Raw genomic sequence first — 27,910 nt, forward strand, 5'->3', positions numbered from 1 at the left:
TGAAAAATCTAAACCACTCAAGTTAGACGTTTGAAATTTGGCATGCAGGTACTTTAGTAAACTTAAAGCTTAGTTGCAACAGGATATTACAAAATTCCCACGGGAACGGTAGTTAGCGGGAAAAAACATTTGTATGAAAAAAGTCAAATCTAAATAAAAGGAGAAACTGACTGACTCAGTGACTGACATATCAACGCATAGCCTGAACGGCTAAACGTAGACATTTGAAATTTGGAAGGGACATAGCTTAGGTACCGTAGAGGTACACTAAGAAAGGAATTCCCGGAATTCCCACGGGAACGGAAATTAGCGGGAAAATCCTTTTGTATGAAAAATCTAAACCGCTTAAGTTAGACGCTTGAAATTTGGCATGCAGGTACCTTAGTTAACTTAAAGCTTAGTTGCAACAGGTTATTGCAAAATTCCCACGGAAACGGGAGTTAGCGGGAAAAAAACATTTGTATGAAAAAATCGAAACCGCGTAAGATAGATGTTTTCAATTCAATTAAATTATTTATTGCATTCCATGTAGTACAATGGGGTGTTACATAGGCATAGGAACTAAAACATGGACCCTGTAGGGCACAGCATAGTTGAAGGGAAGAGAGGAAGTGTGTATTAAAATTAAAACTCAATGAACAATCAATTAAAAAAAAAATCAATTCAATCAATTAATTCAATCTAGCATGCATGCATACCTTAGTAAATATAAAGTTTATTTTTGGCTGTAATATTTTGAAAAATGGGAGTTATTAGGAAAAAAATTGTATGAAAAAATCTAAACTGCATAAGTATGCACTCCCACACACACAAAGATCTCTCTCTTATATAACACGCCACGCGGACGAAGTCGCGGGCAAAAGCTAGTAACTAATATAATAGGTAGTTGAAAAGTTAAAATAAACTTCAAATAGAAGCAGGTACGTGCAGGAACCAGGAATATGTTCCGTCATCCGATAAATATTTTAACAATATCGTATCGCATTGGAAAATAGCAATAAACGGTACGTTACAAATACAAAACTATTCCATTTAAAACAAACAATTAAGTATAATCAGTTAGTTAGTACAAGAGGCGGACTTATTGCAATGATAGCAACTTCTACCAGGCAACCTTTAACGTTTTGCTTGGAAATAAACAGTTCGTCGGTAAACTTAATACAACTGACTAAAGATTTACATGAATGAACTATACGTGATAAAATTTACATAACACCTACTCTACTGTAGTGAGCTGGTAGAGACGTGATTGATAATCACTGCATTTACATGTAAACATCTAGGAGCAAATATAAAGCAAGTATCAAAATAGTATCAATGAATGGTGAGCACTGAGCAACTTATACAAGTTGCTGATAATGTTTATATTTAGTTATACATGTATATGTATATGTAACAGTAATTCGTTAACGTCGGATGCCTAACGACCTGTGGGCTAAGATCACCACAGAATGGTCTCCGAATAGAGACAGACGCAGGCGCGGCAGACCGAGGTGGAGATGGCGCGATGACTTGGATGCTTTCCTGGAAGGCTGGCCGGAGGAAGCACTGGAGAGAGAGCCCTGGAAGAAATAGAGGGAGGCTTTTGCCCAGCAGTGGAACACCTCAGGATAAGAAAAGAACGTTGACAAGTATCGTAAGTAGGTAGGTATGTTTTATTCAGAAACTACCTCAACTTTTACTGAAAATACAACATTCTTCGACTCCCATCAATATCAATGTTCAATAACCGAAGCAAATTATTTTTATAACCATAACTCCTAATGCAAAACTTCTAATGACAAGTAATTACCTATAAGGTGTAGTGACTTAAAGACTATCACGCCAATGAACTGCAAATGAAGAAGACAATGACTCCCAAACACTTTCCAACAAAAACAGACGACTTAATCCAACAGCCAACTATGCAAATTTCCTGAATCACTGAAGCGAGAACATATTTGTAAGGTGTTAATAGTTTTCTTGCACGCACACACGCAGCTTGTGAAACTAAACACATCAATCCACAGGACAGAATAGATACATCGACTAATGAAACACCGACAAACGATATCAAATTAATCATTCACGCAAATACACCTGTTACACTTTGTAAATATTGAACTAATGTCGGGCCATGTGCAGCTATGATAACGGACTATTGCAACGTATCTGGTCGGGGTTACGTGCATAATGGAAATAGTTTTAGTATTATAATATTAACATAACATTACGGCCTCCGTGGTCCAGTGGTTGAGCGTTGGGCTCACGATCCGGGGGCCCCGGGTTCGAATCCCCATGGGGACATATCACAAAAATCACTTTGTGATCCCAAACCTGTAATCATCATCATCATCATCAGCCCATTAACGTCCCCACTGCTGGGGCACGGGCCTTCCCTATGGATGGATAGGAAGATCGGGCCTTAAACCATCACGCGGGCCCAGTGCGGATTGATGATTATTAACGACTGCCAATGCAGCCGGGACCAACAGCTTAACGTGCCTTCCGAAGCACGAAGGAGCTCGAGAAGAAAACTTTTTTTTTTTTTTTGGTCACCCATCCTAAGACCGGCCTTTGCGAAAGTAGCTTAATTTCAACAATCGCAGACCGAGCGCGTTTACCGCTGCGCCACCGAGCTCCTCAAACTAGGGAGTTTGGTTAGGACATTACAGGCTGATCACCTGATTGTCTGAAAGTATGGTGATCCGTGCTTCGGAAGGCACGTTAAGCCGTTGGTCCCGGCTACTAGCTACTTCTTACTAATGTAAGTATGTCGTCGTTACATGAGCCATGTCAGGGGACTTAGGCGGCTCCACCAGAGCTGACACCAGGGTTGATGAGGTTGGTATTCCACCTCACAACCCACACGATAAGAAGAAGAACATAACATAAGCCCATGGCTATATCCCAATTGGGTCAGAGGTACATCCATCGCAAGATGAACTAAGTAGGTACTTAGTTCCTCACCGAGCTTTCTGTTAGACCAACGACGTATATAATGTTCGAGCCAATTGTGTTAGTGAAAACAGCAATGAAATAAACTAATAACTCATTGGTGCAAGTCCGGTATCGGGTCTAAACGGCGCTCCCTGTTTGAGAATCAAGCCGGTAAACCACAGGACCACAGTGACTTAAACTTATTATAACACTAATGCAGCAGAAACCTAGATACCTAACGCACTGCAAGTTGAACGACCCGTTAATTTTTGCAGCTATCTCGCGATCTCCGTAAATTAACAATGAACACACCAACCTGAATCTGCGCTTAAACTTCCTAAACATGCTGTTTTGTGTCACGAAGGGAATCTTGAATTTCATCTTTCACTTCGATCACCAATAAATCGTTACACACATTTTAACGCCATAACTTCATAACAATGATTGTCGAACCGTTTAAAAACAGATTGAAACGCCGTTTATGTTATCATGGTCGGTCTCAGGTCAAATATTGATTTAAAAATATTTACAAGAAAGCGAACAGAGCGGCCCAACGACGGTAAGTGACTAACCGAGCAAGTTGATGAATCATAGGTACGGCCAACAGGTCGCTTCACTTAGAACTTTTTTATTGCGGTTTTTTTGCGAGTAACCGTTGTTCGGGTTTTGGGCCGCTGGTCTAATTAGAATTTAGAACGTATATTCATCTAACTGTGTAAGTAACTTACTGTCATTTGTAAACATGTTTGAACATTAACTGTTCATGAGCGACGTATTGTTTATTGTTGTTTTGCGAAACATTCATAGCGTTTTAGAATTTCCAATTTCTGTAAACTTTGTTATCCTGTAATAGTTATGTGAGGGAGACATGGTCTACTGCGCTCGATCGGCTGAGTGTGATACCAAAGGAAACCAGAAACTTGTTGCTGGAAACGATTTCATCTCCAAGTCACGATTCTGTTTGGTAAAAACTTGGCCGATCCTGTTGCTACATGATTCTTGACTCGCCAACACCTTTCCCAGTACCTAAGAAACGCTATTCGCAAAGTCGTTAATAGCTGCGAAACTGTACTTTCAAAACCAAACGTCCAAGAAACTAGTGTTTACTTGTAAATCGACAGTATACGTTGGCACTAGTGTCAACTTTGACAATGTTACGCCTGGATTGTCGTTCAGTGACCCGGTCATGATTTAACACCTGTTGTGCTGGAATTCAATTCGTTATGATTGCCAGTTTTGGAGCATATTGATCAAACTCACATTATGCCAATCATTGTTAGTCAACAATAGAACAACACGTAATCGATGTTTCCGTTTGCAATGTTAACAATGTGACCGTAACAATTACTTCACTCGATGAGTATCTGGAGGTTCCGCTGAAAACGAAATTGTTGCGATGTGTGTTGAATACCTACCTACGGGAAAAACCATTGACAGCTTGACAGTACGATAACCTGTTTTCCCGTATATAAATACGTAAATGGAATATAAGGTACTTTATGTATTTATAGGTCAAATCAAATTTCTGGGTATCGCCTTAATGTCGCACTGTTTAATGATTTAAAATGTTACTTATTTAATAGTAGAATTGTCTATTATTATGACAAAAGTAAATGCCTTTAAATTAATAGCCGCTGATATGATGACATCAAGGGCATTAGACTTGCCCGCGCCCGCTACATTGAGTTGGTTCAAGGTATTAGATAAAATCAGACCTATTTCTAAATGGGCTCCATCCGGTCGTTGAGTTCATCCTTCTGTTTAAAACGCGAGTTTTTTTTATTAAATTTTCCAAATATGTTACCAAGTCAAGTTTCTTTGGAACAAAGACTTAATCCTCTGTTTCCTTAATGATGGCATTCATTTCCGCCTCAGCAACAAATGAATATTCATTTGCCAGCATGAACTGCTCATTTATTGTAATCTAATACAAGCGTTACTTAAGGCGTTATGATGATGATAATTAAAGCTACTTGAAGAATTGTAAAAAAAAATCTGCGATGCATACGTAAGCTCACACTTATTACGTCAGAGAAGATGGATTCCGAATAAATAAATATATTTCTCTGCAGTGGATTGATCATGTCCTTAGAAGACCTATGGAACACACATCCCGGCGAGGTCTGACTTTGTGTGCGCATGGAAAACGGAAAAGGGGGCAAAGGGACCTGGCGATGCTCTTTTAACCGAGAACTAAAAGCTCTCGGAATGTCATGGCATCAAGCTACAGAGGCTACAAAAGATCGCGAAGAAATATCTGTTATTCAAGCCCTACACCTGAAGATAATAGGATTAAATCGGATCGACGATCTGGATCGCGCATCCCTAATTCGAAGAAGAAGAAATATAATCGCACAGCAGTCTTTGGAAGACACATTCACATAACGCAACAGTTAATGTTGACAAACGTCAATTCAGTACTTTTGTATACGTAGACAACATTACGTGCGCACCTCATTCCGCAGTATGGAACTAACAGACATGTGGAAATTATATGAGGATAGCAGTGAAGTTGCTTTCAGAGCAACAAATAGCTGCTTACAATATCATAAGATCGCCCCTATTTCCGAGAGTAACCCACAGAATTCCACTTACTACAATCCTGACACACCACCTTCGCTTCCTCCACTGTCATCAGAAGACTTCATGCATCGCCGCCTTAGGGTACCTGGCGGGGTTAAAAAGGCCACATCGAAGCAGTTCATCTAAAAAAGCAATATTGAAAATTGACATTTGCACATATAAAAGTAAGTGCGCAATGCAACCAAATGTCAAATAGCAATATTGCTTCCTTAGATGAATTGCTTTGATGAGGCGTTTTTAACCCCCCTGGTCTTTAAAACATCCTGGCTCTAATCGCAGTATGTATGTATGCCTAGGCTTTCCTCATGCAACCAACTTACACCTGCATCATACCTAATTCTCTTTCGTAAGTCTACTTTTCTTCATTATCTCTACATGTCCGCAAGCAATATCTACGCATCCAGTTCTCAATTCTCGTGACTATATTTTTGAAGTAATGTAGATACCCACTGATTGGAATGATCATCTCAATCGGAAGCTTCGTAGACCCAACAAGATGAAAAGGTTTATTATACAAATCATTATTTTTCCTGCTTCATGATCAAATAAATATGTGGCAAGGAATGGTACTGGACAACGCTAAACCAGTTAAGCAAATTAATCAGCGTCAATCGCACAAAGTGAGCCCGATTGATAAGAGAATTATCCAATCAAATTGCTATTCGACGTGAAACCGAATTTTCTGCGTCTATTTTCGGATATCTAAATTCAATTGTTTAAAGGAAATTGGTATTTCAGTTGTGCTATATTACAAGTAGCTTTTAATTAACACTCCGGAGGTGTACAGTATTTTTTGGGTGGACTTTATTTTAGCATATTTTGTACTTCCATATGTTACAAGGTAATTGGCAAAAGGTTTATCTACATAACATAAACAGCCTATATACGTCCCACAGCTGGGCACAAGCTCTTGTCAATCAACCGGAATAAAGCCATACTCCTCCACGCTGCTTTATTGCCGGTTGGTAGAGATGTATTACGGCTTGTAGCCGGGACCAACGGCTTAACGTCCCCTCTGAAGCATGGAATCATTTTACTTTTTCAGACAATAGGTTAAAAGGGCGAAAATAATTCGTACCTAATAGGTACATCAATTGTACCCATACAATAATGTACTTTAATCATGACCTAAAAAGTAAGTTCAAAAGACATAAAACTTTCATTTTTCAAAGTGATTAAGGAAGACAGGACACGCGTTGTTAATGAAGTGTCTGCGTCATTTAATACTGCGACGGAAAACTAAACCATCTCTTTCATAATCAGCTAAACCATCTCTCTAAAGATGAAACCTAATACGTACTCACACCCAAAACTTCGTAACTTGATCAACTCGTTATCTCCAAAATGTATTAAATTAAACCCTTGTTCTACGAAAATTTCCGACAGAAAAGGGTCAGTATACTTGTTTGTATTTATCGATTACTTTGTTTCGGATTTTAGAAAGTTTGTCGAACTCTGAAATATTTTCTTGTACGGTAAAGTCGCTTTTGTGTCGGATAAAAAACGCAGGAGTCACTGCCCAGATTGCCTGTCCTACACATAGATGCTGATTCCAGTACACAACATCTAATTTTATTTCAAGTTATACCTGTCATTTTCTTATCTGCCGAAAAGGAAAGGGACAGGTAATCGACAGGAATAAAATGTATGGTGTTCGCGCTCTTGTCACTATAGCATTTTCCATACTACTTTCTTAGGGCAGTGGTTTCTCTCTTGCCTTCTGCCCCGCAGTACTCTGTCTGACGTGGGATGTGGGATGGCGCCCAGAGTAGTATATTTCAAAGCCGCACTAGGACTCCTGCCCTCCGCCTCTGAATAGTACTGACAGTTACTGGTAACCTCTATCAGGTCCCAGGTTACAGTCCCTGTGACTCGCCTCTTCCGTCCTGCATTGCCGTACCGATGGCTCCCATCAGATGGCCAATATCTTACAAGATAAAAAGTTAAGTCTAATTTTAATAGTAGAAGTGTTTCTACTGTCAAATGCAAAATACATCCAGATAACAACCAAACAGTGAGTGCATAACAATTGCAATCCAGGCAGCCGTACTAAAGAACAAGTTTTTGAATGTACCTGTAGATATGTGAGACTTGAGTCGTAAACGCTGTGTGGTAAGACGAACTCTGCATACAAATGCATAGCTACATATGGATACGAAGCTAGTGATGGTGATGCACAAAACTCTATGGTAAATAGTGAATGACTGCACGTATTTTAACGGAATAACTAAGCTTCGTCCGTAGCTAAGTGAAGTGGAGAGGTTATTTACGCAAATTTATGGAATAGAAGATCCGAAGATCAGGCTTATTAGGACTTCTTGGGATACGCTTCTGCCACGCAAGCAGTAGACTAGTAACAAAGGCTAATGATCAAGAGTGCTTCAACAGGATCTAGACATAATAAGGGACCCACGGTTTTAATCTCGCGAAAATACATCCCAGGCTTTGGACTCAAATATTTAAACCCAGCAACTTGTGCAAGCATAAAATATAGGTCAAGTTATTTAAAAATACATCCGTAGTAAAGAGTTGATTCTTTTATTAAAAGATTCTAAAAGAACACAACTTGGAAATCGGTATTTTACATTTTACTAGCTTTTGCCCTATTCGTTATATAGCATAGCGTCCTACCTTGAAAACTTCGAAATGTCCCATTATACAATTTCATCCCCTCTTTGAAGGGGTTGGGGCTGAAGAAGAAGATCTCACTGCTGGTACACCCAGAAACATCATACAAACAACCTCTTTTTATACAAACATCACACATTTACGTTATCGTACACACGCATCTGTGTGTGACGTTTGACGCCACACGTTTCAAGTCTAAACTATGTCCGAGGGGGGTAAACCTAGCGCAGACGCTGGTGGGGAGCGGAGAGTTGCTGTTCTATACGTAGTATTATTCTATGCTGCTGGGCAAAGGCCTCCCTTCCTCTTTAAATTTTTGGGGTAAGGAGAAAGATTAATTACTTAAGTATAGTTTTTAGCCATTTTTCGGCAGTCTTCCATCAGGAGTCGAGCTTCGTGCATCACTACGTATAGGTGAGAAGGTACAAGCAGACGAACAAAAGTTCAATGTGCCGATCATCGATTGCCGTCTGGCTCGCAGCCAACACTCCACTTTATACTTCCTTAAATAGATAACTACCGCCTTTTAAGATAATCTTCAATGCTGGTATTATACTATTGATATTTCCTACAATATGATACCTACTTTATAGTTTACATGAAACTAAGATTCATTTCTAGAAGCATCGGTTGACAATGTAGCAATATTAATATGACCTATCTATATTGAGCAATTCAGTCGGGCGAAAACGACGCCGTGGTAGCCCAGTTGGTAGAACGCTTGCCTCTCACCTTGAGGTCGCAAGTTCGAATCCCACCACATTCGTAAACCAATGTATGTCAAAATTATTTTTCAATTCATATTTGGATTATAAATGATTATCACGTGCCCAGCAGTGAAGGAAATCCAAGAAATGCATTTTCGGAGGTATATGACCTAACCTGCATTGGGCTGGTTTTCCCTTAGGTTGGAAGGTCAAACAGGCAGTGGCTTCTGTAAAAAACCGGTCCTGTCAAATCTTCAAGTTAGGTAAGCGGCCCGTATGAAAAACGCGAAAATCTCTTTCGTACTAACTGTACATACAGCTGAGTACGAAAGAGACGGGAGATATTATGTCACTCTAATGTAGTGTTTTGTAGGGTATAAGTGCAGAGCAGGACCTACCTAACCTACTACTTTCTGTCATGTATTTTTTTTGACTTCCTGACACTCACTTTTTTTTTAATTTCAATTAATTTTGATTTAAAGAGACTAGAGTTCATAGAGTGTCAAGACCATTTCCAAGCAATGCCCTAAATTATGTTTGAACCAACATTCCTGCTTACCTGGGCATATTTTCCTTTTTTTTATTTTACCTTTTTGTCTACTCAGGTAGTTAAAGGAAACTAAACGAAAACATCTTGGTGGCAAAAAAATATATAAAAACATTTGTATACAATTAATACATTAAATCCTATTGTACTTCTTTAAGTGAAGTATTCCAAACTTAAAATTTAGATAAGAGTTATCCAAAACTGACACATTCAATAAAAAAAAAAAAAACAGATAAGAAAATGACATGGCTTTGTTTACTTGTAAAAGGTATTTTGTAGAGGTAGAAAAACTGGAAGGTCTTTGAAATGAGACAAAGGATTAGTAGGTACAAGGTAGGTACTTATGCTTTCTCAAAGAGAGCATACCTGACAATCAAATAACTTTAGTATGTAGGTACGGTGACCAGTGCATATATTTTATGTCAAAAAAACAAAGTTAAAAAAGTAATACCAAATATTTTGTCTTTCAAATTAACATTAAAAACTGGGTATTACATAATAAAATGAGGCACATCATTACCAAAACAATATTTGTTTTAATATAATATAACTACCCATGTCTAACTAAAGAGTGAAAGAGGAAAATAATATTCCTGCCTTTTGAAAACGCACCTTATCACATCTGTTACCATACAGCTAGCAAGTAGGTACCTACCTAATACAAAACGCGTAATTTTTCCCTTTAGTCATGAAAGGTCTAGAATACAATGGCTTAATAGAGAATAACTAATTATTTCTCACAATTAATACTGACACATTTACTCAATCATTTGAAACTGGGTAGGTGATTAAATTACATATTTTTTTCAGAAATAGGTATTTGTTAGTAATACTCAGTTAAACCAATGTTGAAGATTTTATATTCAATTTAATCATCAAACTAAAATAGGAATCTATGTTAATTGAACATAAGCACCAAGGTTGATGAGTCACCTCATCACATTAGACATAAATCCAAGAACTGCTGAATACTTCTTTCTTATAAAATTCTACTTATGATTTTAGAATTTTATCAAGGCTCAGGCAAAAACACCGAAAAATAAATCAAGGAAAAACCTGCACCTAATCTTTGTATTTAGATACCTACCTAGCTACACTTCAACCTTAAATTACCAAGAATAGTTAAATGTGTGGTACGGGCGATTCTCTGTAAGGTCGTAATCGGCTGTCCCGACAAATTTTTTCAGAAAGTAATTAAATTATTTAAAAAGAAATCACTTCTAATGAAAATTCAACCCCGAAACTTTAGGGGCCATTTTGTTTTAGAGCCATAATTATTTTAATTTTTTGTCTAGACTTAATAGAAACTCTAAAAATACAGTCCCCTGGTTGTCCCCATCACTGTATTTCCTTCTCGAAATGAGATTTACGGAAAAGTTAGTGAAGCTAAATATATCTGGCAGTTAATATCATATAGTAAAATAATTAAATTATGTTATTGTAGTAAAAAAGGTCTAATTATCTATTTTATTAATTTTGTAAAGTCCTGTAAACTTTGTCCCCAGAATTTGTATACAGGCCCCTGTCAAAAAAATTAAGCCATAATAAAACAAAACTGTAATGTTTACAAACGTTTTTTTGAGTGAAACAAAACGCAATTGTTGTGAAGTTGGCAACCATGCTGAAGGCGGCGGCGAGAAGCCATTTTGTTTAGTGTCAGACCACCATTTGTGAGGTAAAGATGGGGTAGGACCGCTACCACACACAGTCCTCTGGTAAGTAGTTATATTTATTTAAATTGCTTTAATTATTTGGAGATATAATTTATTGGTTTATCATTTATGTTTTAATTGATCGATAATTTCTTAAAAAACTATTTACTTTAGTTTTGTAATCGTAGTGAAATTTAGCCAAAATACACAGTCCCCTGGCAACAGTACCCTGCCTGAAAATAGAGCAGGGGACTGTTCTGATTAACAGAAGACTTGTGTATTGGTTGTTATTTTGATGTATTGTTTGTGTTAATTTATCCGCTAGTTTTATTTATGTAAGAATCATCAAAGTATCAGTATTTATTATTATTATTACATTGGTATAAATGCATTGTCCTGCAAAATTACATAAGCAATTTGATTGCAGGATTAATAATTTGCAGCATATTTTTTTGATAAACTCATTTTTTTTACTCAGGTTGATCAAACACACATGAAATGGTTCCTAAAAAGAAAAAGTTATCCCGAGAGGAATTGCTACAGAAAAAGAGGGAAGCAGAAAAACTACGATACCTAAAAAGAAAGAATGACCCACAAAAAAGAGAAGAAATGAGAGAAAAGGAGAAATTGAAATACCAAAAGAAAGAAAAAGGTTTACGGAAGTTAGTAAAGGATATGACGCCACGTGAGCATAGAGCTGCCTTAAAGAAGTGGAAAGAACATTGTACCGTATACTGAGCCAAAAGACTGAGACTTAAAAGCGTCACGAACACTTTTTTACGAGAAAATACCCCGTTGTCAGATCCAGAAGTAGATACTCCGCCTTCAAGATCTACCACTCCAGTTCCAGTTCAAATATCCCCAGCGCCAAGCTTACCCGTTTCCATTGCTAGACGACAGCAAAGAAAACAAGAAGCTTCAAAGAGACGAAAGAAGTATAATAGAGAAAGAAATGAAAAGATCGCAAATTTAGAAAAGCAAATTGAGAAGTACAAGAAAAGATTAGCGAGATTTAAAAGTAAAATAAAAAAGAACGTTGAAGATACCCCTAAGACAAAAATATTTAAAATGTTAGACGAGCCCGATCAAAGAAAAGAAGTAGTCAAGGAAGCATTATTTGGTGACGTCATTAGTGAACAGTTGAAAGAGAATTCTGTACCGTCGGTGAAAAGTAATACAACTCGAGTTGTATCACTTTTGAGTTATTAGCACATACTTCATTTTCAAAAAATTCTCTTTCTTTCTGTCTAATTCTCGTAACTGTAGCTATTATAAATACGGAGATAATTTTTGTGTTTAGTGATATAAGTACTGTTTGTGAAGGATTCATGCTGTTATAATACGTGTAACATAATTCATCTTAACTTGCATTAAAGTGAAATGAAGATTTTCATGAAATATTTTGGTGTAAGTAAATGCAACTCAACATATATTAAAATACACGCAATCCTTGAATTCTCACGGTCAGTGTTTAATGATATAATTTTAGTTGTAACATCAAACACCAAATTTAAATTTTCGTGAAAAGTAATATAAATTAATATATATCAAAATATTTCAGAAAATACGATCTTGGATATCAATAACGTGTCGTGTATAATGATACATACAAGTTCGATTCCATGCGCCACCAGTATGTATCCTAGGGTGACCTCCGCATAAACCTGTCTATGGGAAGACATTTTGTCTAGAGCCACAGCAAACCATATCTGATCCGCATTGCGAATGGGTATAGGTTAAGTTAGTACTTCAGACCAAACCGTGTTTTTTCTCTTTCTGCTATAGCCACCTTGAAGTACTTAATTACAGTACCTCAATAAGTTGTGGGTCCTGATCATGGCGCTGTTATCACCATGGCAGGGTTAGTCAAGAGGTATTTGAGATTTGTAATAACTGGCGTTAGTCTCCTTCCCTTAGCTCGAAGCAAAGCTGTTTTACATAGTTTTCTTGATTACATGCAGGTTAAGCGGTGGCAGATTGAATGCTGCCTTCATTGCTAAGGAGGTTGTAGACGTGAAATAATGGCTCCAAATATTATCGAGCTCCTATTAATAAGCAAGCCATTCAATACACGCTGGTTAGATCTTTGATGCAAGCGCCGGTAGTGGTATTTTTGAACCTACACAGCCGTAGATGATCGTACATACTTTTGGGTTTAAGGTCCTACTGGGATCCAGCTCGGCATCGGCAGCATCGGGATCTGCCATATCTTCTCAAGAGAAGATTACCAGTTTCTCAAACACGTTGAATGGTGTAAATTTGTCGAGCTTCCTCATTTTTATAAAGGGAATAACTACTCTGAACTCTTGAGCACCACCAGTAATATTTTTTTTTCTGTATTTTGATTACATAAGAGAGAATTACGCACAGGACTGTGAAAAATGGAAAGAGGAAGGGGAGGCCTTTGCCCAGCAGTGGGATCTTGTAGGATAGATTAGATTAGAATAAATAATTGGCAACACCACGGGCATAAACCCTTAATTAAACCAGGTCACAAAGTTTGTAAAAATCCCAGGAGGTATTTGAGCTTCTGAAAGGAGTTAGTTGGCTTACATAGTCAATAAAAGCACGCATAATGGACCACTTGCGTTTATGCGGAAAACTGAGCCCATTAAAATAATATTACATATGGGACATTCGAGTATTTATTATCATTGAGTCAAGTCAGGGGCCTATGGCGGCTCAGTTATAACCCTGACACCAGGGTTGATGGGCTTGGTAGTTCACTTCACAATCCACACGATAGAAGGGAAGAAGATGGGATATTTGCCCTTACATGTTGTGCCGACCCCACCTAGAGTGAGATAAGGGCAGGAGGATGATGATGATATAGTGGGAAGTTTGCCCACTTCACAATAGTGGTCCATACGCGAGGATACGCGGAAAGTCCCCCACGTGTGCTTACGTGTAGAGTTTTGCGGAAACGAGCTCATTTAGCTTAACCATAACAGACCATGGTAAAGGTGATAAGACCTACCCTGAGGATAGCCCTGTGTAACCTATAGGTTTGGAGGTGAACCAATGATCTTCATTTTCACTACCTATTCTTATCGTCAACATTGATTCGACTCCGTTTATCGTTCTGTCAATGTTGCGGGCTACCATTACACCGGGAATTTTGATAATTCGAAATATCGAATTTTACTTTACTTTAGGGGATTTTGATTGTGGAATGAGTTGTGATCTTTTAAATAGTTTCAGCAGGAAAGAAGTAACATTTACCCGTTTGTGTGATTTTGGTTTAAAAGTACGTAGGTACATCACCTTTATCTCCAGGTCATACTGCCTGGCTAGCTCGAAACATTCCTAATGACCAGTCTTAATATGATTTTTCTTACCTTCATTTGTTAGGGGTGGAAATATTATCATAAAATGAACCTAAAGTGGTTTTGATTAGGGGCGTAGTGTAGTGGACAAAATATGTTTGTAGCGGGCAGCAGTGGTGGTTTTGACCGGTTATTTATGAGTTTTGAGAGTAAAATCATAAAAAAATATCTTATTATCGCCACCTTACACTATATATACGTGTACCATCTTTATATGTATTTATTACTAGAAATTCGTAAAAACATCAATCAATCAATCAATCAATAATACTTTATTGCACAACAACATATACAAAGGACATAAACATACGAATAAAACATAAGCACAATAGGCGGCCTTAAACATGTATCATTTTACACAATAAAACCGAAAAAATAAGTCATGTTAAACCACTTGACACAAATTCGTTATAGTTTATCGTTTGTGTCAATTGATATAAGTTAAGTTTCTTTACTTTTTAAAGAAAATAAATAGAATTTTGCCTTTCTACAACTTTATGAAATAAACTTTCTTCCAAGACATTTTGTTTTTTGTAGAATAAGACTGTAAAATTATTAATTGAAATATGATATATCAACGATGACTTTTGTATACTTATGTGTGTAAAAAGGTATAAGTAGACTTGTATCAATTTACACGGTATAAAAGTTGGTGTCAAGTGATACATGTAATTTATTTTGATCCTCTACCATTTCTGTTTAGGTTCTAAATATAACTAAATATTAGAAAAGAAACCTTCCATCATCACCTATCGACACATCTAACTTCTGTTCCATTATTCCTTATAAGTCGCGAACTAGAATGTTTTTAACTTTAAACTCGATTTTCTCAAAACTTGAATTTTGGACTTGTATTACTTTTCACCGACGGTACAGAATTATTCCACATTGAAACGTACCAAAGAGAGACAAATCTTTAAAAAAGTTGTTGAGGGCAGTATTGTTCAAAAGTACAGGCACTGGATACCTAAGGACATTAAATTGTTTTCTAGAAACGGCAAAAAAGACAATCTCAGTGGCTTGGACGTACCTTTAGCTAGACGTTGTAAAATACCTGAAAGTTATAAACGGGCTGTTCAGAATTTCTTTGAAGATAATAGTAATAGCCGTATGGCAGCCGGTAAAAAAGAATTTATAAGCAGAAATACTGTCAGGAAACAGAAGAGGTATCTTCTTGATACAGTTTTTAATCTCTTGTGGGTTGTAAAACCAAACACTCAAAACCGCGATACATGTCTATGCGTAGTTCACACCAACGTGGATATGAAGCTGAGCGCACTTCATACTGCTAACATACTGACCTACAACAATCACCAGAAATTGCTGGAAGAAATAAAAAAAATATTGAAGAGTGTAAAATGGCTTTTCATTAAGTATAACAGTCCTCTTTCTGACTTAACAATCCCCTATCACGTTCAAAACAGTCCCCTGATGCCTCAAAAAGTCCCCTGTCATGATTTTTTTTTAAAATCGCTAATATCTCAGAAAATACGTATAAATTCAGTGAGCTTCCTTATCTAACTAAAATATTAGTTAATTTTCTTCAAAATACAACTCGGTTTTATGACAAATGTACAAAAAATATACCAGGACAGCATTTATATGGGACCTGTGCAAGCTTACAGAGAAATGCCCGTACATATGTTTACATAACATCCTACTGTTTTAAGCACTGGTAATATAGACTATTATGCCTTGGCACCAATCCCTGATTGATGTGGCAAGTTGTCGTAAAATTAACATGGGGAATAAACTAAATGCTGGAATACTGGACTTTCCATATAAATTATTACGTAAAACACCATAATGCCCTTCATATAAATGCTTATTGACAGCGTTCTATCAATTTATAAGACGAAACAAGTTAATACCTTGGCCTTGCCATCAATTCTGTAATTGGTGATTCTCAGTAGCCAACTCAATGCTCGTATTTGTACTAGATAGGTATCTAGCTAACAGACCAACCAGTCATCATCGTTGAACCACCATAATCCCAAGATAAAGAGATAAAGCAAGTAAACATTTACAAAAACTTACAAGCAACATAACATCGATTGTTGATAAAGATAACAATACTTACTATTAGTTTATATGTCCAGAACGCCAAAGTAAAAATTTGCGAAGTACTACGTGACATATGAATGATTCAGGAATCATGTCTAATTGGAAAAGTTTCTTAGATTTCAGCAAAACATGAATAAGACCCACCTTGTAAACGGACCACTCCTTTTACATATTTGCCCAATAATCTTCTCAACCGTTCGCCTGTCGTCCTCCCGGGCCGCGTCCAGCAACTCCTGGCCTCTTCCCATGGCCCATTAAAGAATGTTTTCATACACAAAATCAACACAGAGTACAATCATTTCAATATTTTACGTTTCACTTCACACAACACTTCACAACTTCATTGATCGCGCCGCCATATTTTACTAATTTGACGTGAGTGCGCTCGCTCTAGCGGCCAGTGACGGAATCGATCGCCGTGTTGCCTTAGAACGTAACCTCCCATTGTATATTCGGTCTTAATTTTTGTGCTATTTTTTTGTTTTCCTTAATAATTTACAGCAAGATTACTAATTAAATTAATATAATTAAAATTTTATGTGTTTCATATTTTTAGGCTTTAAAAAAAACTAAAGAAATGACATAAAATCCCAATATTATTTACATTCTATGGTTAATGATAACGACGAATTACTTGTCTTGCTCGCACGTATGTAGGAAGTGCCTAACGTTTTCTCTTTCATACATATTTCATTCGGTCGCCATTCGATGTTCTTGGAATAATTCGTTCTTTTAATCAGTCATTTATCAGCTGTTGTGGTGGGAGGGAATTTTGCCCGTTGTTATTTTTCATTGTTTATCGAACGTCGAACTATTTGGGTTCAGTGAATTGTTTTCTTTAGATTACAAAACCAATGTGAAACAGTGCCATTTGAAAGTTATCGACAAGAAAACTCGTAATCTTATTGATTTGTAAAAAATAATCAGCTGATGTGGTTTGGCAGTTTTTCGTGTACAGGATTGCCAAAACTATGATTATAATCAATCGACGTTATTAGATGCGGCAATTAAGATGTTTCACACATCGGAGCCTAGTTATTTAAGCTATTTGTTATTGTTCATAGCGACCTTTGTAGTAGTTAGTGCAGACAGTGAGTATATATGACCTATTTCGTATCACGAAGGTACCATCTACTTATATGAGTTAATTTTTTTATCATCTTTATTGCAGATGCAAATATCACAATACCGTTGAATAAAACAATAACTTTAGCTGATAAGGAGCTGTATGGAGACTTTGTTACAATAAAAAGCAATTCTGTGATCCGGTTAAGTCTAACAGATATAAATAAATATGTTCGTTTTATCATATTTCAAGTACATAGCCACCTGTACAATGTTACTCTCTACAACAATACATTAACGCAAAACTCCTTCATATCGGGAACAAATATTGGCCTATATGGAAAAGTTAAACCTCCGGATACTTATTATGTTATAAACAATAATACAATAGACATAAAGTTATACATTTCCATACATGGATATAGAAGTTCTGGTAAGTTTTACCTTGTATATCTATTTTAGTGGCTTTTGCTTGCGTAGCTATGTTTATACAATTATTAATTTGTAGTTTCCTTCCCTCATTAATATTGAATATATTGTGACCATTTTAAATATACATATACATGTAGAGACTGACCGACTGCGCCTGGCTAGATACATTCTTTTTAGTCTATGAAAAAATGCAGATCATAACCGTGAAAACGTCAGAACTGTCAAAGAGTCTCTACTAACTTGTAGTCTCCATGTTGCAAATGATTGAGGAGAAGTCTGTATAGAATGGTTCTGTAATGATGTATGAAGATATAAAGTGAAGGCCTTATAAGAGAAAACCTTGCAACACACTTTATCAATGATAATTTGGCAATGATAACTATATTCATTGAGAGCTATAATGTTACATTCTCAACAATCCAGGCCAATTCTAAGATATTCTATGTGTGTTACTATATTTATATTATATCATTTGTTTCACAAAAAAATATTTATAGAAGGACAAAATAAACAAATGCATAAAACTAAAAAAAGTAAAAACATTACAATAAAATTATACTGTCTTATTGAACAGACTATCTCTGCCTGAAGCAAAGGTGCTCAAAACGCTAACAGTGTTGCCACTCTTAATATCTATTTTTTTTTTATTCAAACTATTTTAGATCCTATACCGGGTGGATGCAATCTGGAATTCCCACTCTACATTTCCCCGTTCATGTACGTAAAGTACACCAAAGATATGATCTCAGTCGATGCTTCATCGGCCCAACATCCTAAGGATCCAGATTGTCTTGGAGTAAATAAACTGATTACTATGAAGTTCTATAGGTTGTATCTGTATGAGAGAAACTTTGGTGAAGACAGTTACTTTGAAGGTCTGAGAAATATGATGACGTTGGCTAAGATTCAAGAGAATGGAGATGAGGTTGGTTAATTGAAAATATTGAAATAATTTATTAAGGAAGTGGCCATACTGACTGTAGTATGGTCAAAATTGTATAGTATTGTTTTCATATTATTTTCATGAGATGCGTTCCTAGATACCTAGACTAAGTATGCTTCTTACCCTGAATGGTAATTAATAGAATTAAGAGTAACTTTGAGGAAAGCCATTTAAAAAAAACACTAACATTGTCCATTGGCAGGGTCAGTACGGTAAACGCGTTGCCGGCTTCGACCAATAGACGCAGCGAATGTTATCTACGTAGATAAACGTCGTACGGCTATTGGTCGAAGCCCTCGATATAAAACGCGCCGCGCGCGGCACGTTTGTTGTGCCGCGAGTGCAGATGTTATATCGTTGATGTTGATTATAAATAGTTATTTACATATTACGTATATTAGTTAGTAAATGCTTTTTGTTGTTACAGCATTGTTTTTAAATTTTAGGTACCACAAACCTTGAGGATGAAGTTTCTCCGACGTTTACTGGGTGCATATCCCGGTACAGGGTCCATATACGTAGCAGTCGCTTATCATATATTGAACAATAGTGTTTATTCCATTTATGTGCCTACGCACACTTACGCCTGTTCGCCGTTGGAAGGATGCGAAATTCTTGGTTAGTACATATTTACCTTACGACGTCTCGCCGCGGTGGCTGCACGGTTACGCTATCGCGCGCGGCGCGTTGTAATTCGCGGGTTTTGATCAATATTCGTACGTTTATCTATGTTACGTCTATATTGGACAACACCTAAAATTGATATTTATTATGAGGACCCGTTGTTACAATAGTTAACACGCTGGTCTGCTTGACGAGAGCTGCGGGTTCAAATCCCGCGTGAGTCAATAAAAACGATTTAATTTTCTCTTTATATCAAACTATGTAGGTACGCGTGAAAGACTACTAAGTATTAAAACTTACAGAAGTTGCGTACCAACTTTGCCACCCTTTTTATCGTTGAATGTTGCATAATCCTGGCTTGGTGAGCACCTACCTCCTAAAAGGAGCCCCCATACATAATTTGAGACTCCTAACTTGTAGTTTCTGAGATTTCGTTATGAGTGAGTGAGTCAGTCAGTCAGTGACCTTAGTTACACTTTTATACAAGGTGTCAGTAACACCGTACCGGATACCGAGGGGGATGAGTCGGCTCATAATATCAAGTGGAATTTTCCGTCGCAAAAGTACGGAATTGAAAATATTTAAAAAAAAGTTCATGAATTTTGCAACTTAAAATTCCACTTGATATTAACTCAGAATCATGAGCTGAATCATCCCCCTCAGTATTCAGAATCATGGTCAGACTCAGGGTCAGAATCATCCGTCAAAATGTTCGTTATGGTGTCGCTAACGCCCTGAATATAGTGTCCCCTTCTGTAATACACTTCTCTTTGCAGATGACATAACATCCCAATTCTTCTGTGCTGCGCTCTTCTTCATCGGTCTCTTCATTTGTTACTTCGGCCATAGATTCTTCACGACAGAGATGTTTTTAGTCGGCATGTTTTCTGGAATCTTAATAACATACACGATAATACCCATGTGGACTGATTTGGATCGACCTGGTGAGTCATCATCATCATCTCCCTAGCATTATCCCGTTTTCCACAGGGCCCGCTTACCTAACCTGCAGATTTGACAGGTCCGGTTTTTTACAGAAGCGACTGCCTGTCTGACCTTCCAACCCGCGAAGGGAAAACCAACCTAATATACGTTAGGTCACATACCTCCGGGATTCTCTCGGGAATGTAGGTTTCCTCACGATGTTTTCCTTCATCGCTAGGCACGTGATAATCTTTTATGATCCAAACATGAATTCGAAAACAAATTCGACGATCATTGATTTAGGCCTGTGCTGGATTCGAACCTGTAACCTCAACATGAGAGGCAAGCGTTCTACCAACTGGGCTGCCATGGCTCACGGCGGCTACTAGTATTGCTGTACACCGTCCCAGTAGGACGAATACTCTAAATGAGCTATCGTTATCAATACTATTGATTTTTAGTGGCCTATCGATAGGCAACACTACTGACTACCCCAATTGAGAATCATCACTAATTTAAGAGCCACGCTCATGTCGGTGTAGCATCCTCCATGCTACCTTTTAGGGAAAAATAGAGCAGTGGTTTTCCTCTTGCCTTCTGCCCCGCAGTACGTAACTCTGTATGACGCGAGTGGGATGGCGCCTAGAGTGGTCTATTTCAAAGCCGTACTAGGACTCCTGTCCTCCGCCTCTGAATAGTACTGACAGTTATTGCTGCCGTCTGTCAGAATGATGATGGTGATGTCCAATTGAGAATATAAACGTGAATTTATGTTGTTAAACAAAACCTTCAATTTCAGCACTGCTATTCGCCTCAGGCATGTCAGGAATATTCATGGGGGCTATATGGTTGTTATTCTGGTGGTTCTACGGGATCCCTGTGTTGTCTGTGTTCTTGTCTACCATGTATCTGGGGTATGTTTTGGCTGCCATCGTGTATTATAGGGCTCCAGGTAAGATTTTTTTTTTATCATTTAAAATATATATTTAAAAACTAAAACCCGACTACGAGAAAATAGGCATATTTCTCAGAAAATTTTCTAAATAGTGATGTTTAGAAAATAGCCGTGGTCCTATGCCAATTCATACATACCGGAAAATACCACTTGATATTAACTCAGAATTATGGGCTCAATCATCCCTAAAAGTTTTCCTTATGATGTCACTAACACCCTGAATTTCCTGAGTTTCCTAATCAAGCTTTACCTTTCAGCCGGGCCGACAATATTCGAAAACGACGGCACTTTCTGGACTATCTTCGTAGTCCTGATGCTTCTAACAGCTGTCTCGCTCTCTCCCGTGACGTACCTGTCTAACATACTATGCTGCGCGTTCCTCGGCGCATACGCCACAGTCTTCGCCTTAGACCACTATATCGGCTCGAATTTGAAGTACATTGTGATCAATACCATGAGGCGTGCCGTGGTAGAGAGCTTCAATAATGCTGTATTGGCACCACCGTATCAGTGGAGAGGTAAGTTTATGGTTAGAGCGTTGGGCTCACGATCTGGATGTCCGGGTTCGTTCCCGATGGGGATGTTGTCGAAATCACTTTCTGAGACTCCTTTGTTTGGTAAGGTCATTGCAAGCTTGAATCACCTAATTGTCCGAAAAAGTAAGATAATTCCGTGATTCGACACGTTAAGAAGTTGGTCCCGGCTATTAGCAGTATAATACCACCAACATCTAGGTCAGCAGGTTACGGTTTATACCCCCTCCGGTTGATTGAGGGGAGATCTGTGCCCAGCAGTGTGTTATGTTATCTTTATTTTTAATGTCACTCGACAATCATCCCAGTTCCGGGTACAAACGAATGCTAATTTCATTTTCAGAATTCGAATTCAGAGGTCTAAAATGCTCACATTGAAGCAATTGGTCTAAAAAGCAATATTGCAATTTGTCATTTGCGCATATGAAAGTGAGTGCGTAATGCGAAGTTAAGCGGCAATATTCAATGTGGCCTTTTTAGACCCGCAAAACTTAGTACTATGTGTTGTTTTGATTTTATTCATTATCTATTTAACCTCACCCCCCCCCCCCCCCCCCCCTTCATTTTTTCGTGAAAGACGGACAAACAAATAGACACTCTCCTTGCGGTTATGGCTCCTGTGTTAATTATAGACATACTAACTTAGCTTTCTATTACTGGTATTATTCGAGGTTCTTTAGCGTCGACACGTAATTACATGCATTGCTGAAAACATTCATTCGCATTTACAATATTTAATTAAATAAATAGAGATTCATTGTACCTACTAAATGCTACACAAACCATACTCACGTCCCTATTGTATTGTACATTCATTAAAGGAAAACCAAACCGAAACACGTAGGCAATTGAAAACGATAATAAATTATGATGGTAACATTCGTTATGAATAATATAGGTACTTTTAAGTACGTTTTACTTCTTTTCTATTACTCATAATGACATAGGTTTAAGCATAGAAATGAATTAACGCGACGTAAAGAACGGTAACTCCCCCCCCCCCCCCCCCCCCGCGCGCACCAATTCGTATCGGGCGCTGACCTCACCCCCTCTGGGTCTTACTTTAGTCGTAAATGGCCGTAAGCTGCTAAGTAGTAAGGGAGAGCGCAGGGGTTGTTTGTCTCGCTCTCGCTATTGGATCTCGTCCTTGCTTGCAAGATTGGAATAGTTGTAGCGTTTATTTACATATGCGCACGAGTCGAATTCGTACAGAAACGCAAGCAAAGCGCGACTGGTTCTAAAGTATTTTAAGGTACCCATTGATAAAAGGTAACCATTGAAATCGTGATTCCAAAATTAAAGTATTATAAACAGGACAACCAACTGTAAAAAAATAATAATCATACAATGGCCCTGATTCCTGCAGACACCTAATTTTATTTTAAGTTATACCCGTCATTTTCTTATTCGCTGAAAAGGAAAGGGACGGATGGTTGACAACTATTAATTTTAAAATAAATGAATAACCCGGGTAAATAAAATAGGCATCTCGTTGATATGCTACCGGTTTGACGTGTGCTGTCATCTTAATCCTGTCGGGTTATTGACCAATGTAAAACTTTGTAAAGGGTTGTTTTAGATTTCTGCCTAAAATTGACGTGTGATATATTTTATGCCTGTCGATTACCCGTCCTCCTTTTCGGCGGATAAGAAAATGACAGGTATAACTTAAAATAAATTTAGATGGTGTCTGCAGGAATTAGCGCCAATACCACTGTAATAACGTGGTGAAATTAATTCCAGATGCAATAGCAACTCTGCTCTGGGTACTCCTGGCGACCAGCGGTTTCCTCTTCCAGCACTACCACAACCGCGGAAAACCGCCATTCCCGCCGCCACCTCGCAGCATCAGCACTAGAATGCCTGAACCTACAAGTTACGGGACTATTGGGAACAGGGGACGACGGTAAGGAAATCTTTTGAACCATCATATACATACAGTCCCGGGTTCAAATCCCGGACGAACCCCCATTCTGTAGAAATTGAGGGTATCGTGAATACAATCTGTGGATGTTCACTGAGAGACTGAATTTATTGTTCTTTTTCACTGTTTTATACAAATGTTCACCATCCAACATCCGCCTTTCTTCCCCTCTTGTCCCTAATAATTAGGGATGGTGGTATAATTATTATACCACCTAATTATGTTTACTTATCAATAATTTATTATTATTATTAACCCATTCGATCCTACTGCTAAGCAAAGGCGTCCCCCTATGTCCTTCCACTATACCCGATCCTGAGCGAGATACTTCCACTTAAAAAAAATGCACAGTATTAAAATTTTAACGAACTACAAGAACTTTAATATTATGTTACTTGCTGCTACGGAACCCTTCATGGGCGAGTCCGACTCGCACTTGGCCGCTTTTTTTTGTTTATGTCTACTATGCTATGCTTAAGCAGGTACATGGTACGTAATCCATAAACATAAAAAAATGTTTTTGCCGATTCAGGACACCACCTTAATATTGACTGAATTTGACAGGAATAAAACTAAGTCTATCTTTTTCTTACACTTATATTGAGTAAAGGAGAACAGTAGTTCAAGAGCAGTCAAAGTAATAAGTTTTTTATGTCCGAATAGGCACAATTGTTCTCCATATATGGTTAGGAGGAAGAAACTACTTCAGTCAAGCAAACAAGACTGAACCTTTTGTCTGTAGGGTGTAGGTACAATAAGCGAATAAATAAATCATTAAAAACAAATTAATTGGTATTTAAAAAAATATAAATATATGCAATAAATACGGGGTGTTAGTGACATCGTAACGAATACTGAGGGAGACGATTCAGACCATGATTCCGAGTTAATATCAAGTGGAATTTTCAGTCGTAAAATTCATGGTTTTTTTTTATACTTTTGCGATGGAAAATTCCACTAATGAGCTGAATCATATTTGTTACGATTTCACTTAAAACGTGTACAAGTACATACAAAGTGTTGGTGACATTGTAACAAATACTGAGGGGGATGATCCAGACCGTGATTCTGAGTGATATCAACTCAGAATAATAAATGATTTTAGTTAAAAGAAATCGAGGTTTTAATAAATAAAATAACATTCTATACATGGTGGTAGTGACATCGTAACGAATACTGAGGGGATGATTCAAACCTTGATTCTGAGCTGATATCATGTGGAATTTTCAGTCGGAAAATTCAAGACTTTTTAAAATTATTTTCAGTTTCATAGTTCCAGTTTCATACTTTTTTATAATATAGATGGTAAGAGACGATGTGTTCTAGCGTAGATCACGCTTACCCAGCAAAGGCCTATTCACTATTTCACTCTAGACCTTGAAGACTCCCAGTCCTTATAACTTTTGCGACAAAAAATTCCACTTGATATCATCAGAATCAAGGCCTGAATCATCCCTCAAAGTTTTCGTTACGATGTCACTAACACCCTGTATATCTTGTCTTAATATTTCTTACAGTCGCAACAGGACTATATCACAACAATCGTACTTGCCTATGCGGATGGATCGCACCAGTTACGAGGACCGTCTTAGATTTAGACGAGCCTCTAGAAATTGATACGAGAATTCGTATAAAGCGAATACCGAATTCGTATAAAACGAATATCGAATTCGTATAAATAAACAGGTGAAAGCTAAATAAAGAATAATATTTTTTTTGTTGCAAATATCAAATGCTTAAGTAACTAATGAAATAACAAATTCGTGTAAAAATAAAAAGCGCTTAAACGATCTTAACTAATTTACGTGAATAATTAAATAACGCGGCTTCTTAAAATTGCCTAAAACGAAGAAAAAAATATGTAAATCATTAACTGAAGCACCTTTACTTACGTCGAAACTTTACCCAAAATACCTTATTAATTTTATAAAATGCAATCATAATTGTGATCGTTTTAATTCAAAGCGAGATGACGATAATTGTCCCTCCCCAAGCAACGAAAATACAACCTATGTACTCTGCCCTGAGTCGAAGTTCAGGGCCGCTCCGGGGCTCTCTGGGATGTTACGGAGATCCGGAAAGTTAATCAAAACTGTCGGATATCCGAAATAAAAACTATCCGAGACCGTACCTAACGGAAAATGACGTAAAAGGATTTAAAAGTTTCGGATAGGTAATTTCGGATAAGGGTGCAGTCAAATACACGGTTTTTATTTTAACCGACGACACCGCATCCTCTGTTTTGTATACCTAATTGTATTTTACTTCTATAATTCTTTATAAAAATATAATGGCCCCGAATCCTGCAGACACCTAATTTTATTTTAAGTTATACCCGTCATTTTCTTATCCGCTGAAAAGGAAAGGGGCGGGAGATTGACAACTGTTTTGCGAATGATATAGGCATCTAAGCTCACTGATATGCAGCGTTTCACGTGTGCTGGCAACTTAATTCTGTCGGGTTATTGGCTAATATAAAATTTTCCCCGTCTGAAGGATGAGTTACGAAAAAGAAAAGCCATCAGTTGGATAAAGGCAGTTTTGATTGGAAAAAAATTCTTCAAAATTTCTCTCCGATCTTCAGGGAATAAATATAAATCTATGAATCTGCAGTTAAACGCTGCGCAAAGGGTTATAGTGTAAATATGTAACCGAAACAATAAGTTTGTTTAGTCAAATAATAATAGGAAGTGAAGGAATTGGTCTTTGATAGATAAGAATGGAGAATGCTACTCCAACAAGAGCGTGGCTCTTAAATTAGTGATGATGACTCAAAAAATATAGGGAACTCTCAACAGTAGCAACACCTGATAGGAGAAATGGGCAGTAGTATCCTCATTGCTTCAATTTGGCCTTTTATACCCCCAGTTCTTTTGATGCCCAGGATACGTCGCTCCCTTGTATAAGTATATTATACTGTATTAATGCATGAAGTAGTAAACATTTTTTTTTTAATTACAGGAACTTGAGTGTGGAGACAGGCGGAGACCCGACAATTGTGGATTACAACACCAATGAACGCACTCCTTTATTGTAATAACCTACATTGATAAGCTAACATACAAACAATATTATCGGTAAATTATATTTACCTATTTATTTTAGTCGTAATAGTTTTTAACTAGGTATTTTTATTGTATTTTTTTTACGTACATGCGTGCCTATAAAGATTTTAATTGCATGCTACAACATTTGCGCGTATCGTTTGCTTAAAATTATGAACATTTTCAATCGATCCGTTGAAACGTTTTTGAAACTAAAATAGAAACTTTTCTATTCTCGTCAAATACGTTCGAGATTTAATTATTAGATAGGTGTACTTACTTCCTGCGATCTCCAAAGTGTATTACGATCCCTTTAGTGTCATCTCGTTTTTTTCACCACATATTTCTTTTACAAAAAATACAGTACTTACCTATACTTTTTATGCAATGGCAACACCTTATTCTTCTTCGTCTGCTTGTCTACTCTTTTCTGTCTGTGGCTAATACGCTAAAAATAAAAAATAAAACACTTTTCTTTTTAACCTTTCCATTATCTACTGTTCTTAAAATAATTTAAACTTTTCAAATCATAATAGATAACGATATAACGAAATATAACGATATTACAACAAAAAAAAACTAATATTTTGGTCTACTACTTCGTCTTCCTAGTGTCATAATAAATATTTAGTACTATATTTAACGAGATAATTTTAATTAATATTTTATAAGCTGTCTCGATATCACAATTTGTCTAGAAAACCAAATATAAATAATATCGCAAGACTGCTTCATGTGATGTTTTTGTAAGCATAGCATTCCCATTTAAGGATCAATAAAGTTTTATCTTTTGTATAAATTGTGTAGTTTTCCTAATCATCAATCTTAAAGCCACACTCTTGTCGGTGTAGCATTCTCCATGCTAGTTTTTAGGGAAAAAAATAGGGCAGTGGTTTCCCTCTTGCCTTCCGCCCTGCATTCCTCTGTCTGACGCGAGTGGGATGGCGCCCAGAGTAGTTTAAGCCGTACTAGGACTCCTGTTCTCTGCCTCTGAATAGTACTGACAGACTGCTGTCCTCTGTCAGGTCTGTTCTTGTCTA

General features: G+C 37.3%; 2 protein-coding genes across 4 annotated transcripts in view; one reads left to right on the forward strand and one right to left on the reverse strand.

The window, feature by feature from the left end:
• Positions 1-16,819, reverse strand: part of LOC126375445 (ankyrin repeat and SAM domain-containing protein 1A-like) — a 147,837-nt gene extending 131,018 nt beyond the window's left edge. Inside the window, exon 1 of one of the 2 annotated variants that reach the window (XM_050022364.1) lies at positions 16,571-16,819. In XM_050022364.1, the coding sequence (XP_049878321.1) occupies positions 16,571-16,674 (104 nt within the window). In that variant the 5' untranslated portion in view covers positions 16,675-16,819. Of the gene's footprint in view, positions 1-3,235; positions 3,446-16,570 lie in introns of those variants that run through there. The other variant, XM_050022365.1, reaches the window with a different exon arrangement.
• A 359-nt stretch (positions 16,820-17,178) lies between these two features.
• LOC126375484 (transmembrane 7 superfamily member 3-like) lies at positions 17,179-27,669 on the forward strand. 2 transcript variants are annotated; one of them, XR_007567598.1, is made up of 10 exons: positions 17,179-17,517; positions 17,598-17,924; positions 18,586-18,848; positions 19,313-19,484; positions 20,267-20,434; positions 21,214-21,366; positions 21,627-21,887; positions 23,646-23,808; positions 25,344-25,512; positions 26,788-27,669. XR_007567598.1 is itself a non-coding variant. In XM_050022437.1 (9 exons), the coding sequence occupies exons 1-9, from the start codon at positions 17,439-17,441 to the stop codon at positions 26,861-26,863; spliced, it is 1,662 nt and encodes a 553-aa protein (XP_049878394.1). In that variant the 5' UTR covers positions 17,179-17,438; the 3' UTR covers positions 26,864-27,669. The 2 variants fall into 2 exon arrangements, 1 of the variants encoding a protein (XP_049878394.1); XM_050022437.1 differs by lacking the exon at positions 25,344-25,512.
• The last annotated feature ends 241 nt before the right edge of the window (positions 27,670-27,910 follow it).

This window comes from Pectinophora gossypiella, chromosome 19 (genome assembly GCF_024362695.1).
Source record: "Pectinophora gossypiella chromosome 19, ilPecGoss1.1, whole genome shotgun sequence".
Taxonomy (NCBI): Eukaryota; Metazoa; Arthropoda; class Insecta; order Lepidoptera; family Gelechiidae; genus Pectinophora; species Pectinophora gossypiella.